This window comes from Antrostomus carolinensis, unplaced genomic scaffold (assembly GCF_000700745.2).
Source record: "Antrostomus carolinensis isolate BGI_N321 unplaced genomic scaffold, ASM70074v2 scaffold26226, whole genome shotgun sequence".
Lineage (NCBI taxonomy): Eukaryota > Metazoa > Chordata > Aves > Caprimulgiformes > Caprimulgidae > Antrostomus > Antrostomus carolinensis.
The window spans coordinates 1-12,697 of record NW_010324320.1 but is presented as its reverse complement, the minus strand read 5'-3'; the positions used below and the strand labels follow the sequence as shown (position 1 = coordinate 12,697).

General features: G+C 34.9%; 1 protein-coding gene across 1 annotated transcript; it reads right to left on the bottom strand.

Moving 5' to 3' along the window:
* Positions 1-712: 712 nt before the first annotated feature.
* Positions 713-11,492, bottom strand: LOC114818695 (protein disulfide-isomerase TMX3; the record flags this gene model as incomplete). The annotated part of the gene is made up of 7 exons (XM_029085685.1): positions 713-779; positions 3,249-3,326; positions 3,590-3,689; positions 5,071-5,151; positions 6,839-6,884; positions 10,085-10,208; positions 11,453-11,492. Coding segments are annotated over 7 exons (536 nt in total), but the record flags the coding sequence as incomplete, so codon positions are not given.
* Between the last annotated feature and the right edge of the window lie 1,205 nt (positions 11,493-12,697).

The following is a 12,697-nucleotide window of genomic DNA, read 5'->3' as shown; positions in this document are numbered from 1 at the left end:
CCCTGCCTTCCCTTTAATCCTGACCCATAGGACCATATCCAAGTAACACAAATGTGAAAGCCACATATGCTCCAAGTTATCAGTTGAGGCCCTCCAAATTTTAATACCGGGAATGGAGGCAGAATCAGTTTCCTGTTCCTTCACAGTTTTTGAAGGAAGGCTTGCTTTACTAAAAGTATACCGTCTGCATTGCCAAGGCACAAAAAGCTCAAACTGGACCCTTTTATGAAATCTCTGCGCAGAGTACACAACTGAAAAACAATTGAGTCACTTGAAGAGAATCTGACTGTCAGGAAGAGCACTTAGACAAAATGTGATTAACTGTTTGGAACTTTAAATTCATCTTATGAGTGACTCCTCTTCACTAAGAGCTTTCTTCTATTTTGCGTATCATGAATTTGGACAGTGAGTGAAGGGATTTTTTCTAAGTGCATTAATGCCAGCAAAGTAATAATAATCTTACTGATATTGCAGAGCAAACATCATCACTTCTACTCACGTACTGCTAAAACCAATTCCTTCACAAATGCATTTTGTTCAGTAAGAACTACTAAGTTTTTTCTCTTCTCCTTCACGAAAGAGCCGTTATTTATCATAAAATTGGGGAATTTCCCAGCACCCCAACACAACCTTTAAAAAAATCCCAACTGTTTCAGTTTCTCCATATATACTTTAGATATCTTGCCGTAAAGCAATGTCCACTTTTACTTACCATCATAAACAAAGTAAGTTCCATCTTTGAAGACCACAACAGCAGGCAATTCAGGCAATGTCACATACTGAAAGAGACATGGTTTTCAATTAATCCATGGAAGATTAAAAGATTTTTTAAGCAAACAAACAAAAAAATAACAGTGTGGAAATGTAGTTCATGGGGAAAATGTCAAAGTACATTTAAATGTTTTCTGTCTACATTTACTAAAATAAATTTATCAGCTTCCACATACTAAAATGAAGCAGGATTTTTACTAGTATCTGCAGTAGCATGAAGACTATTTTATCAGTCAGACATGAACTTTAGATAGAAGATCATAACTTGAGGGTTTTATCAGTCATGCTTTCTGTTTCCAACTTGTGCTGTTGCAAGCATACCTGTCATACCATTAATTCTACTAAACGGTCAGCCAATGATATAGTAAAATACTAACATTGAAAACATATCTCATTAAACCTGGGCTATTTCCTGTGGTTCAGGCTGACGGGAATACAAAGACACAGCTTCAGCAGACAGGGCTGCAAATAGCCCTAATTTAGGCAAACAGGACAATTAATGCATGCATTACCATTCTAAACGTGGTATTTAGGATGGCCAGCAACACTCAAAAAATACACGATGCAGAAACCTTTCCCTGGAAACTTAAAAGAATCTTACTCACCTCATGTTTTCAGTAAACTGCCACAGAAGAAATACTGCATCTACTCCTTACTGCTTGCTACCGTTCTAAGTTAAAATTCTAATAGTATTTGTGAGTATTTAAGAAAGGACTTATCATAAGCTCAGTTATGATGATGATGTTAGCTGAATTGTCTAATTTACGGATATGTTTGGGAAACATAAGAATCGTATCCTGAGTGCTTTTCCAAATAACATGCCTTCTGTAATCATTCTGAATTATCTTTCTTGGAAATAAATGTAAAAAGTTGACAATGTATCAGCTCACATGAATGGGCAAGACAAAGGTAGTTCTAGATGATGCTTTATTCTCCTATTTGCTCAAAACATAGTTCAACATTCTCAAAAGGCAAATCAGTCCATCTACAGCTTGTGGCTTGCAAAAGATGCCTGAAGTTTGGAACAAGATTACCTAAGGTGAAAAAACAAAGCCTAACAGTGAATACTGCAATGAGGCTTCGTATGACAACTAGCAAGCAGTCATTTCATAACAGTTTTGCTTCTCTCCGTGGAATATGGCATACCATCACTACTCTGATTTCAATGACATTTGTGAGAAAATACATTTGGTGGGAAAAACAGCTCACTGCTCGCATCACTGACCACAGAATCTCAAAGTGTTCCAGCCTTTTCCACTGCATTAGTGAACAGTACTTTTCTTGCTCAGATAGGGCTGAGGTGCAAATAGCAATATTCAAATTGAGGTAGTTTTTGATACAAGGCTTCTGGAAATCTAACAATATACTATTTATATTGAGGTCAGTTCTACTTACGATGTTGGAGAATGCAGGTACATAAAAAAAATACATTATGCTAGTTCTCACTCCACTAATCACCAATCTAATTTCAGAGTCGTGTTATCAGACTCAGGTCCCACTTGGAGATAACAATAAATGGAAACACCGCTTGATTTTGCTTCAACACAAACAACAATGGTTAAACTAAAAACAGTAATAGCAATTTTTTCCACCCTTGTGACTAACTGTAAATTATTTCCTTGTTACAGCGTCTTCCATGGAAAAGAGCCACAGAAGAATTCTGCAGACAGCAGAGCAGATCACCTGATCCTCCTGCAGACTGATGCTTTAATCGGTTTCCTGTGAGAGGGACCCCAGACTAGAGCAGGGGAAGAGTGTGAGGAGTCCTCCCCTTGAGGAACAAGGAGCAGCAGAAACAACGTGTGATGAACTGACTGCAACCCCTATTCCCCGTCCCCTGTGCTGCTGGGGAGGAATAAGGTAGAGAAATGGGGAGTGAAGTGACTCAAGCCCAGGAAGAAGGGAGGTGTGGGGGGAAGGTGTCTTAAGATGTGGTTGTTATGTCGGATGATTGGTAACAAATTAAATTGATTTTTCTTCCCCAAGTTGAGTCTGTTTTGCCCATGACCATAACTGGTGAGTGAGCCATTCCTGTCCTCATTTTTTAAATCCATGACACTTTTGCTGTGATTTTCTTCCCATCTCATTGGGTGGGGGGAGTGAGTGCAGGACCACATGGTCTTACCTGTGGGTGAAACGATCACACAGAAGCAACAGAGGCTTTGCATTGGCTAAAAAAGTATCTACCTTCTTGAGCAGGCTGTATTGCCCACATTGAGTTCTGCATATCTTATCCCTAATTTTATTAACATTACTGAACAAGTAATTTGGCCCATTCAAAGCAAAGACAGATTGAAACTTAGTTTGATTTCTTTAACCATATAGATGAAAAAAATTTTTCATTATAATTAGTTTGAAATTTATCAAAGCCAAATGTATTGTACGAAGCCATCTCTCTGCCATCAAAACAGTAAAATTACATACATGAGGAGAAATACATTATTTCTGAGGAAACAATAGAAACTGAAACAGCTTACCTCAGGCAGCACATCTTCTGAGGCAGAAAAAAAGTATGTATAAACTATTAGTTCTGAAGCAACTTCAATATATTTTTCCTGCAAAAACAGAAACAATGTTTGTTTTAATTTATTAACTTCTAGTATGCTTCAAACAAAAGTTTTGTGACGTACCTTATCTTCAAAGTGTAATTAGAAAATATGTTTATGACACAAGATTGTAAAAACAGTTCAATAAATGTAAAAAAAGAATGAGAATTTATTACAAGCATGCATTTCATTCTTTGAACTTCACAGAAGATATTTTAAACTACATCTGTGAATAGCCAAAACAAGTAACTTTATTTAATCAAGCTTCAAACCTTTAACGGAGATTCACCACCAACGTACACAAAAAGTACACGATGCCTCTTTCGCACATGCTCAAACATCTGCTGGCTAGGAAGTGGCCTGATAAGAGGTCTGGGAGGGAAAAAAAGCGAAAGAAAAATCTCAGTTTTTGCAAGCTGCAAAACCCAAACAAATAAATATCCCCAAAAAGTGTCATAATTTACTGTGCTGTGTTTTGTTTTGTTTTTTTTAAACTAAATTCCCCAATGCAAATTCATTTAATTTTTCAAGTTATTTCAATTTCAACTAAAAGCATAAAAAAATCCCCCCCAAAAATAAACTCATTATGTTCCTCAAATAGCATACTTAAATTTGAAATAAATATCTTAGTACAAAATGCTGCTATGATATAAACGCACATACCACTTACTGGCCACAGTATCACAGATTGCTTTGGGTTAAAGGGACCTTAAAGATCATCTAGTTTCAACTCCCCTACCATGAGCAGAGACATTTTCCACTAGATCAGGCTGCTCAAAGCCCCACCCAACTAAAACGTGAACACCTCCAGGGTTGAGGTTTCCACAGCTTCTCTGGGCAACCTGCACCAGTGTTTCAACACCTTTATATCAAAAAATGTCTTCCTTATGTCCAGTCTGAATCTATTCTCTTTCAGTTTAAAAACATTGCCCCTTATCCTGTCAGTACAGGCCCTGATAAAAAGTCTTTCTCTGTCTTTCTTTTAAGCCCTCTTTAAACAGTGAAAGGCCATAGTAAGGTCTCCCCAGCCACAATAAGGTCTTAATCATTTGAGAGAGAAATTCTGAATCCAAGCACAGCAGTTAGAAATAATTTTACATAATTCTGATCACTGAATATCAGATTACTGATATTCCCAAACTACATAATTCTGATCAATAATTAATATTACGTACCTATATGAATGCTTAATTATATCTAAGAATGAAGCTACGAAATAGATTTTTTTTTTCCTTTTCCTTTTCCTCCCCAAAGGTTACTGTCTATAACATTTTGAGGTCACAGTCCACTGTAGGGAAGGAAGAAAAAGCCAACAGAAACTGTAAAAGCCATTTTCTTATGTTGCCAGTTGCCATAACTTTTCAGATTAATCAGCACATATTAAACTGATATTTTTAAGATAACTTTTGAGTATTAAACATATTCTGCCTTAGTAACGGTGTCTACTTATCAGCCAACATTTAGGTCAGTGTTCTTGTTTCTGGCTTCAATGAGTTTCATTTGTTCATAGTTCCCACTACTTTGAAAAGTCCTTACCTCCTTGCACTGTAAAGAAGAGATTGTGACTAGCCAGTCTCTACTTACCTTCATGCCATGCACCACCAGTCTCATGCAACCTCATGTATAGTACATATAGTTTTTAACTTCATGTCAATGTCTTGTTCTTTTCTAAATAGATTTATTTTTGGCCCACCTCAAAACCCTACAGAAGTTTTAAGTCACCAGAACCAGCCTCACAGAAGAGTATACTTACCCTGCTACTCTATTAGCAAATTCAATTATATCATCTTTAGTTCTAGGTCCTCTATAGTTGTATGCCAGGTCACCTTTTAAGCTACATAAATAGGAAAGAAAAAAAAAAGAACAGAATTGAAATCAACTAAACTATACCTGCATATGTAGAAATTATTCAATCTTCACATGTTTATTACAGTCACCTTTTGGCAAGCAAAAAGCAAGATAATTTTTCAAACAGTCGGATAAAAGGCATGGTCTGCAAAATACAAAACTCAATAATTATGGAGTAAAAACTTATTTACACGATCTCTGATTTACTGACTTAAAAATAATTAACATTCTGTTACGATTTTTTTTTATAGTGCATAGCAGGTCCTTTACTTTGTAAACACACAAGTTATTTGGACTTGCTTCTGTCTACACAAGAAATCCCACACACCCAAACCAAACAGCAAACATACAGCATTTAGGCCACTTAGGGATTAGTCCTTGTAAAAGACAAATGTATTAACTTCTTTAATGGTTATTTATAATTGAAAAGTATCAAATTACCTCCAAAACCTTCTGAATTTATGTACTAAATTAAGTGTCCATAAGTGTTGGCCAGTTGACTGTACTCTGCTGACAGGGGATGCAGCATACTTGCATTACAATATTCAAGAAAGTTTTACAAATTCTAACAGGTTTTCTTTAAAATCCATAGGGGTTTAGGAAACTCACAGGAAAAAAACCAATCCATTTTCTATGTCTCTATATGCCAAGAGTTTTTCATGCTTAAAGATTAATAAGCTAAACATCTGTTGCCTTTTTGAGAAAACTAACTTGACAAATAATACATCTTGAATAATATAATTATGAATACTATTTGCTTAGACAATAACCTGCTAGCAAACCCAGTATATTCACAGTAAAAAGTACTCAAAACTACCAAGTCTTTATTTAACATGACCTTGTACTGGACTATATACATGTAGATGTGGTGTTTAGGGACATGGTTTAGTGGTGGACTTTGCAGTGTCAGGTTAAGGGTTGGCCTTAATGATCTTAAGAGTCTTTTCCAAACTAAATGATTCTATGATGCTACATGTAATACCATTATGGACTGGTATTTTTCTATACATGTTGTCCTCTATTGATCTTTTTTAATTAGGTGAAGAAAAAAGAAATCTACATACACTTCTCTTGCCAAACAACTGCTCTCACACTTCACCCTATATAGTAACCACTACTGTAAATTAAGTAAGATTTTCAGGTGCAGTGAAGAGAGAGGCAATTAAAAATAAGAAAACACAATCAGCAACTCACAAACATTAACAGAAAGACTCAGTTATGCACATACTGACTGAAACACTCTTAAGGTGTCAAATCAACTGGTCCATGAAATTCCTTTTAACAGTAATTTAGTACATATATCTATATATGTAAAATATAGACACACACAAAGTTGCATAGAAAACAGTAGTTAAATTAATTCCAAATTTGCTAACCTGCCTTTAATAAGAGTTCTGTTTCTAAATAAGAAGCTTGGTATTACTGAACTTCAAAGCAAAACAGTCCAGTAGAAATCAAAGATAGTGTCAATATTCAGTGGTGGAGTATTTATCTTTGTTTTCACTTTGGGGCTTTTTTGCGGTTTGTTTGGGATTTTTTTGATTTTCAATCGGAAAACACAGATTTTTTTTGATTTTTTTTTTTTTTTTTACTGTCATGAAACTAGTGGTAGGGTAGGTAACTGTTACAAATTTAGGTACCTGTTACAAATTTAATGGGAAGCATCAACTTACAGCTTAATTGTTGGATAGCCTCGCACTCCAAATTCAGATGCAATACCTGAAAGAAACGTGTTAATGTCAAAATGAACCCAGACTTTCTTGCTCTCCTACCTTAATCTTGAAACATAGTTTACTATTTGAGTCACATAAAATAAACAAAAAATCTACCACTTAGTTCAGGATGAAATATTTTACTTGCTTTAAAGAAGCTGCTGTTATGAAGCCACATCACTAAGTTTTGGACCTCTTTCTGGGGTACTGCAGGGTTCCAGCATAGGCTCCCAATTCATATGCCACAAGTTAAGTGGCATGAGAATCCTCTAAATAGACATACTTGGTCAAAGCCAAAAGGTAGTAGGCATTTAATACGCACATACAATTGCATGGAAGTATCAGAGGCAAGAATTAAGCGTCATGGATTTAGAGATGTAAATACTAATACTGAAAAGAAATATAAGACAATTAACTACTCATGCTACACTAATAGGTAACATACAAAAGTGCAGTATCATACTGTAGTTACAAAAAAGTAGTTTTTAAAGTATAATCTGCAGAGGTAAAGGTCTATAGTCATCAACTTCACAAGAAATAGACACTAAGCAATCAGTTACTCACCTGCTGCTTACTAAAGCAGTAAAAAGCAAGACAACTGCAGAACTTTTCCCCCCACCTCATGTTTGTTTAAAATCTTGTATCTTGCTCCCATCAATTCGAGAAATACAATTTGCAACCTCCCTTCCAGTTGTGTACATAGCAACTGCCACCTTAAACTATACTATTTCCAGACAATTCAGTGTTTTCCAAAAGTTAAACTAAGTACTCTTCAAAAAGGCTAAAAAAAGTCTAAAATTATGACAATGCTTGTGCAATTCCCTACTGAAAAAGAACCCCTGCACTCAAAATGCACGAAGATTCAATCCTTTTAACAAAAAGATTCTGAAGCTACCAACCACATGCCAGAGCAGCACATGTGGGAGGACTTGTGTGCAGGGCTCTGAGTAACAGTTTAGAAATTGTGACCCTACAGTTGTTTGCCTGGATCAAAACCCTAATTGTGCAGAACTACAAATAAAACTAGTAGCTCACCTACCAGCATCTTAGTCAAAAGAGACTGATCTAAGAAATATGCATACTAGGATCAATTTGATTCTGATTCTTTTCTCTCTCTGTAGCTGTACATAGAACTAGAATTCATTACAAGGTGTATTAGAACATTCCACCACGAGATCTGTCGACAGGCAGCTAATTTCTCCTTGTACAGTTCTTGAGCACAGTCAAGAGAACTATAAAATAGACTTTTTTTTTTTTTTTTTAATTACAGCCATGGAGATTACCAAAATCCTCTCATTGTCATGGAAGTGACTGACTCTGACTTAATTACATCATCATCTTCACTTGCTGATACAAAGAATACAGTATAAGCCAACAGCACCAACTAGGCTAGCCCCAGCTGTGATTTATTTCTATTCTGATTACACTTAGTGGACTTCTGAGGCTAACTCCCATGAAAATTCAGCAGATACCACATAAAGTCACTGTTCTGTTGATATACCTGCTGTGTCTTCGTTCCACACCGCTACCAAGGGTAACACTTACTGGACGCTTTGTATGTTCAGTTGTGATCTCAACTCTCCGATGACAAGCCACTCAAAGTTCAGATTTTTCACACTACTTCACATTCCAATTAGGAACAGAAACTATGCAGAGCCAACCATTCATGTTCCTTCCTAGTCAGACATGTCTTCCCAGCTGCATTTCCTTTTGATATTCTCAAGACTGAATTACTTTGATTTCAGAGAATCTTTAGATTAGGAATACATTAAGCAGACTTGACTGAGCTTTTCATACCCAGATGTTGTAAAATTTCCACTTTCAAAATAAAAGCCTGAAACTACTTCAAAAGATTTATCAGACTCTATTCTTCATAAAACTGATAAGAAATCTGAGAAGAAAAACATTTTCAGGGCACAAAAGAACCCTCACAGTTTTTAGTAATTTTTAAATATGCACAACTGAATTTTAGAACAAAAGCAAAGTACCAATTCTATTGTAGGTATCAAATACAAAAATTTGATATATCAAATACAGAAGTTTAGTAACAGAGTTTATTGAATTTAGATGATTTAGGATTTGACATACATGATTGGAATGTCATAGATCCACTAAATCTATTGCAAATTTTGAAGTTATCTGACTGCATAATCTTGAACCTTTTAATTCTTCAAACTTATTTTACTTTAGCAAGTAAGTATCTTTAAGATGAAATAGGAGGTCAAACTTACGTGGTTTTACAGAAAAAGCTACACAAAATAAATTGGTGTTTGAGACAAGATCATCTTGATATCAAAAGACCAAACTCTGCTATATGTAAGCACAGAAAAACTGGAATATCAGTCAAAAAAAAGTATTCTGCATAATATTTTATGCAAATATAACAATTCTAAATAATCAGTTTCAATGGGTATTAACTAAAAACATTACATGTATTAACAGAGTTTTATCACGTACAGACCCTACTTGGCCCCCACTGCTCCCTATGCTTTCCCTCTTAAATCTGTGTTGAATCAGGAGGATATTTAAGTGAAATGACAATAAACAAGCAGACTAAAACTAAGAAAATACTGTTAAGCACGCAACAACCCTCTCCTGTCTACCCAAACCACTTCTCTGAATACCTAAAGTTTTGGGTTTTCTCTGAAAAGTTCAGTACATATGAAAGTCATCATCAAAAATGAAAGCTTTAAAATAGCTGAAATTGGTTCTTCGATAAGACATTTACAGGGAAACGGAGAGAAACTGGCTCAACATTGATGTAATGACTTCAGTGATTTCAGCTGGTTTTTGGTGTAACATCTTAAGTAAGGACTGATTACCTGGAAAGAATAACAGCAAGAACACAAGCACTTGTCCAACAGTAATACAGGGAACCTAAAATTGGATGCTGTCAAGAGACACAGTACATAAAGACGCTTGTATAATGGAACACTAAGAAGCATATCAAAAGTCTATCTTTAAAAAGCTTTCACCTTCCATTTGTCAGGAAGAATTCCCTATACAAGGAGAGCCAAGCGTGATAAAAAACGCATACTACAGCATGTTGTCACTTTGAGAAAGAAAAAGATCAGGAAATTATTCTCCAGTGACTGTTTTCATACTTTTGCTATGATACAAAACAATAAGAATGACTAATAAAAAAAGTTAAGAACCGTTTCAAAACAGATGCTGATATGAAATTATCTCTAACCAAATCATACTTACTAGAAAAGGAAGTTGCATCCATCTTCCCAACTTTTACTGGAGAGCCCATGTTTCTAATTTCTATGCCCACTTCATTCCACACAGGCTCCAGTTTCTTGCAGTGGCCGCACCAAGGTGCATAAAACTGAGAAGCAAATACATTTGATTTGGGGGGTGGAAAGGTAAGTAATGAAGAGAAATAATTAAGAGAATTTGATTCTATGATTAACCCTCAAATAAGTTAGCAAGGCTTCTTTTCCAGTCATAGTGTTCTTTAGGTCTTAATAAAACTGCAAGTTAATTACAAAGCTGGAGTGACAAACAGAGTTTTTATGATTTGGTGCTACTTTTAATCTGAAAGCAAAAATTTGAAAATAATAGATTAAATTGCTGTACTATTATACAATTTCTTATTTTAGAATAGACTGTTTCGTAAAATTCAGAATATTTTATTCTTTTTTTGAAAGTTAAAAGCTCATGTAGTCAATCTAATCAGGAATATGAATTTATTTGGGAACATTATTCTTTGAAAGGAAGGGAGATATATACATATCTATCTATCTACATACTTCCCCAAGCTGTCCTCTCAATTTTAGTCCTTCAGCAACCACTTTTATACAAGCACACTGTAAAACTGACCTCGTTTTCACAGGGCCAAGCAGTGCTGCAAGACTTCATTTTGTCTTTCTGTCTATGTCTTGCTGCAACATCTCAGTGAAATTAATAGGAAAGATATCAAAGTTTTGGTATAACAAAATCAGGTTACAACTTCACAAAGCTGGATTATATTTTCCTATACAGTACTGATTAATTCTGGATCAGTATATATAGTTTTCCCCACTCAAAAAAATCACAAATTTGAACTATATAATTTGGGAATTAGAGTTCATATTTGGGTGGTCTAAAAAGAATTTTATCTCATTCTCAAACAAGCTCAATCTTTTTCCTTGCTTCTGAAATAAGGAGCACTGAATCTTTCCAAATATGTTAGAAAGGTAAAAGAAGTCTCTCATATATTTGATATTGTAGTGCTGAACATCCAGAACACAAATTAGCCAGCATAACTAGAGAATGGAATTGTAAAAATTCTGCATGGAGGTTATCACTTCCTGACTTTAAGTGTAAGGTAATCTGCTTTCCTTTTTTAAAGAATAAAATACACGATGAAGCCAGTCTGCATCCAGTACTCAGTCTAATTCCTGGTTCATCCTGAACAATATAGACAGATTGCTTAGCCACCCTGTCAGAAGAATTACTGTCATGTAATTTTTTCTCCATCATGTACAAATGATTTTCCAAACGACGAAGCAACCTTACTACAGAGTGTAGCATTGTACATTGTGTTTTGATTTCCACTAGCAGGTCTTCCCATTTTTCTCATATACTCACATCTACGAGCCAAATATCATCTTTACGGTTTTCTTTAAACCTATGAGGGGGAAAGAAATGAAATCATTATACATTATATCTGAAAATAAATAAGTGAAGTGCACGCATGAAACAGGTAAAGTCTACAATTAAGTTGGTATACAACTATTGATACTAGAATTCTGTTCCATTTCTTTCTTTGTGGGTGGAGGGAAGGAGGAAATAGTTATTCTTCAGTATTAAGATTGCCCATGCACATGATACTGCATACACAGCTGTACTGATTAGGTTTCTGTAACCAATTGCCCAGACAAAAAAAAGGAGGGGGAAAAAAACCAAAAAAACCCAAAAAAACACCATAGAAAACCAGTAAGAAATCAGAAAACACACCAAAACACACAAAAGACACTTGATTGGAATATGTAATCTAAGGGGAAAAACTATTATGCAGCTATTCTAGTTATATTAAATACTGATGTTGACTGTTCAGAAAAAGTTGCATTTTCATAGATCAGCTCATACAGATTCTTAGAGCATCAGTTTGCACTGTTAACCTTAGCTTTACTGAATGGAGACTAACTAAATTATCTTTAAAGTTAATACGCAAAGCAATTCTAGTTCAATCTGCTTCAACATTCTACTATAGGTATGCCAGTTTATGTTTTTCATCAAAGGTTCACACAAGAAACCAACTTACTGGAATAAAAGTGTTCAAGTTATCAATAAAAACCAGACATACACAGGTACTACTGAATATTCTTAATCCTAGAGCAATGACATCTTAATGAACTAACTACTTTATTACAGTAAATCTGTCACTAGATGCTAAAACCTCTAAAACAAAAATAGAACATGATAAATCAAAGTTCCTTGGCACCTCTGGAAATGTTGCTTACACATTTCACTGAACTGTTTTTATTACAAGACCATAAAAAATAACTCATTACTTAACTATTTCTATGTTGAGAATTAAATAAGCGAGAACTTTAATGTAAGCTTTATTTTTGTAAAAGATGGGCTTCACAGAAGTTATCAGAACTGGGAGTAATGTCATATACTATAAAATACATTATACAACATTCTTACTGTAATACTCTTATTGTGAAAGGAGATTAATATATATATAATTACACAGTAAGTGTCTGCACTACACTCTCCAGTGAACAGAAGTTATAGCTCAACTCATCAATTCTAAATATGCAGCATGCTTATAAATAAGCAAAATCAGAGAACATTTATATATATATTATATATATATATAAAAAA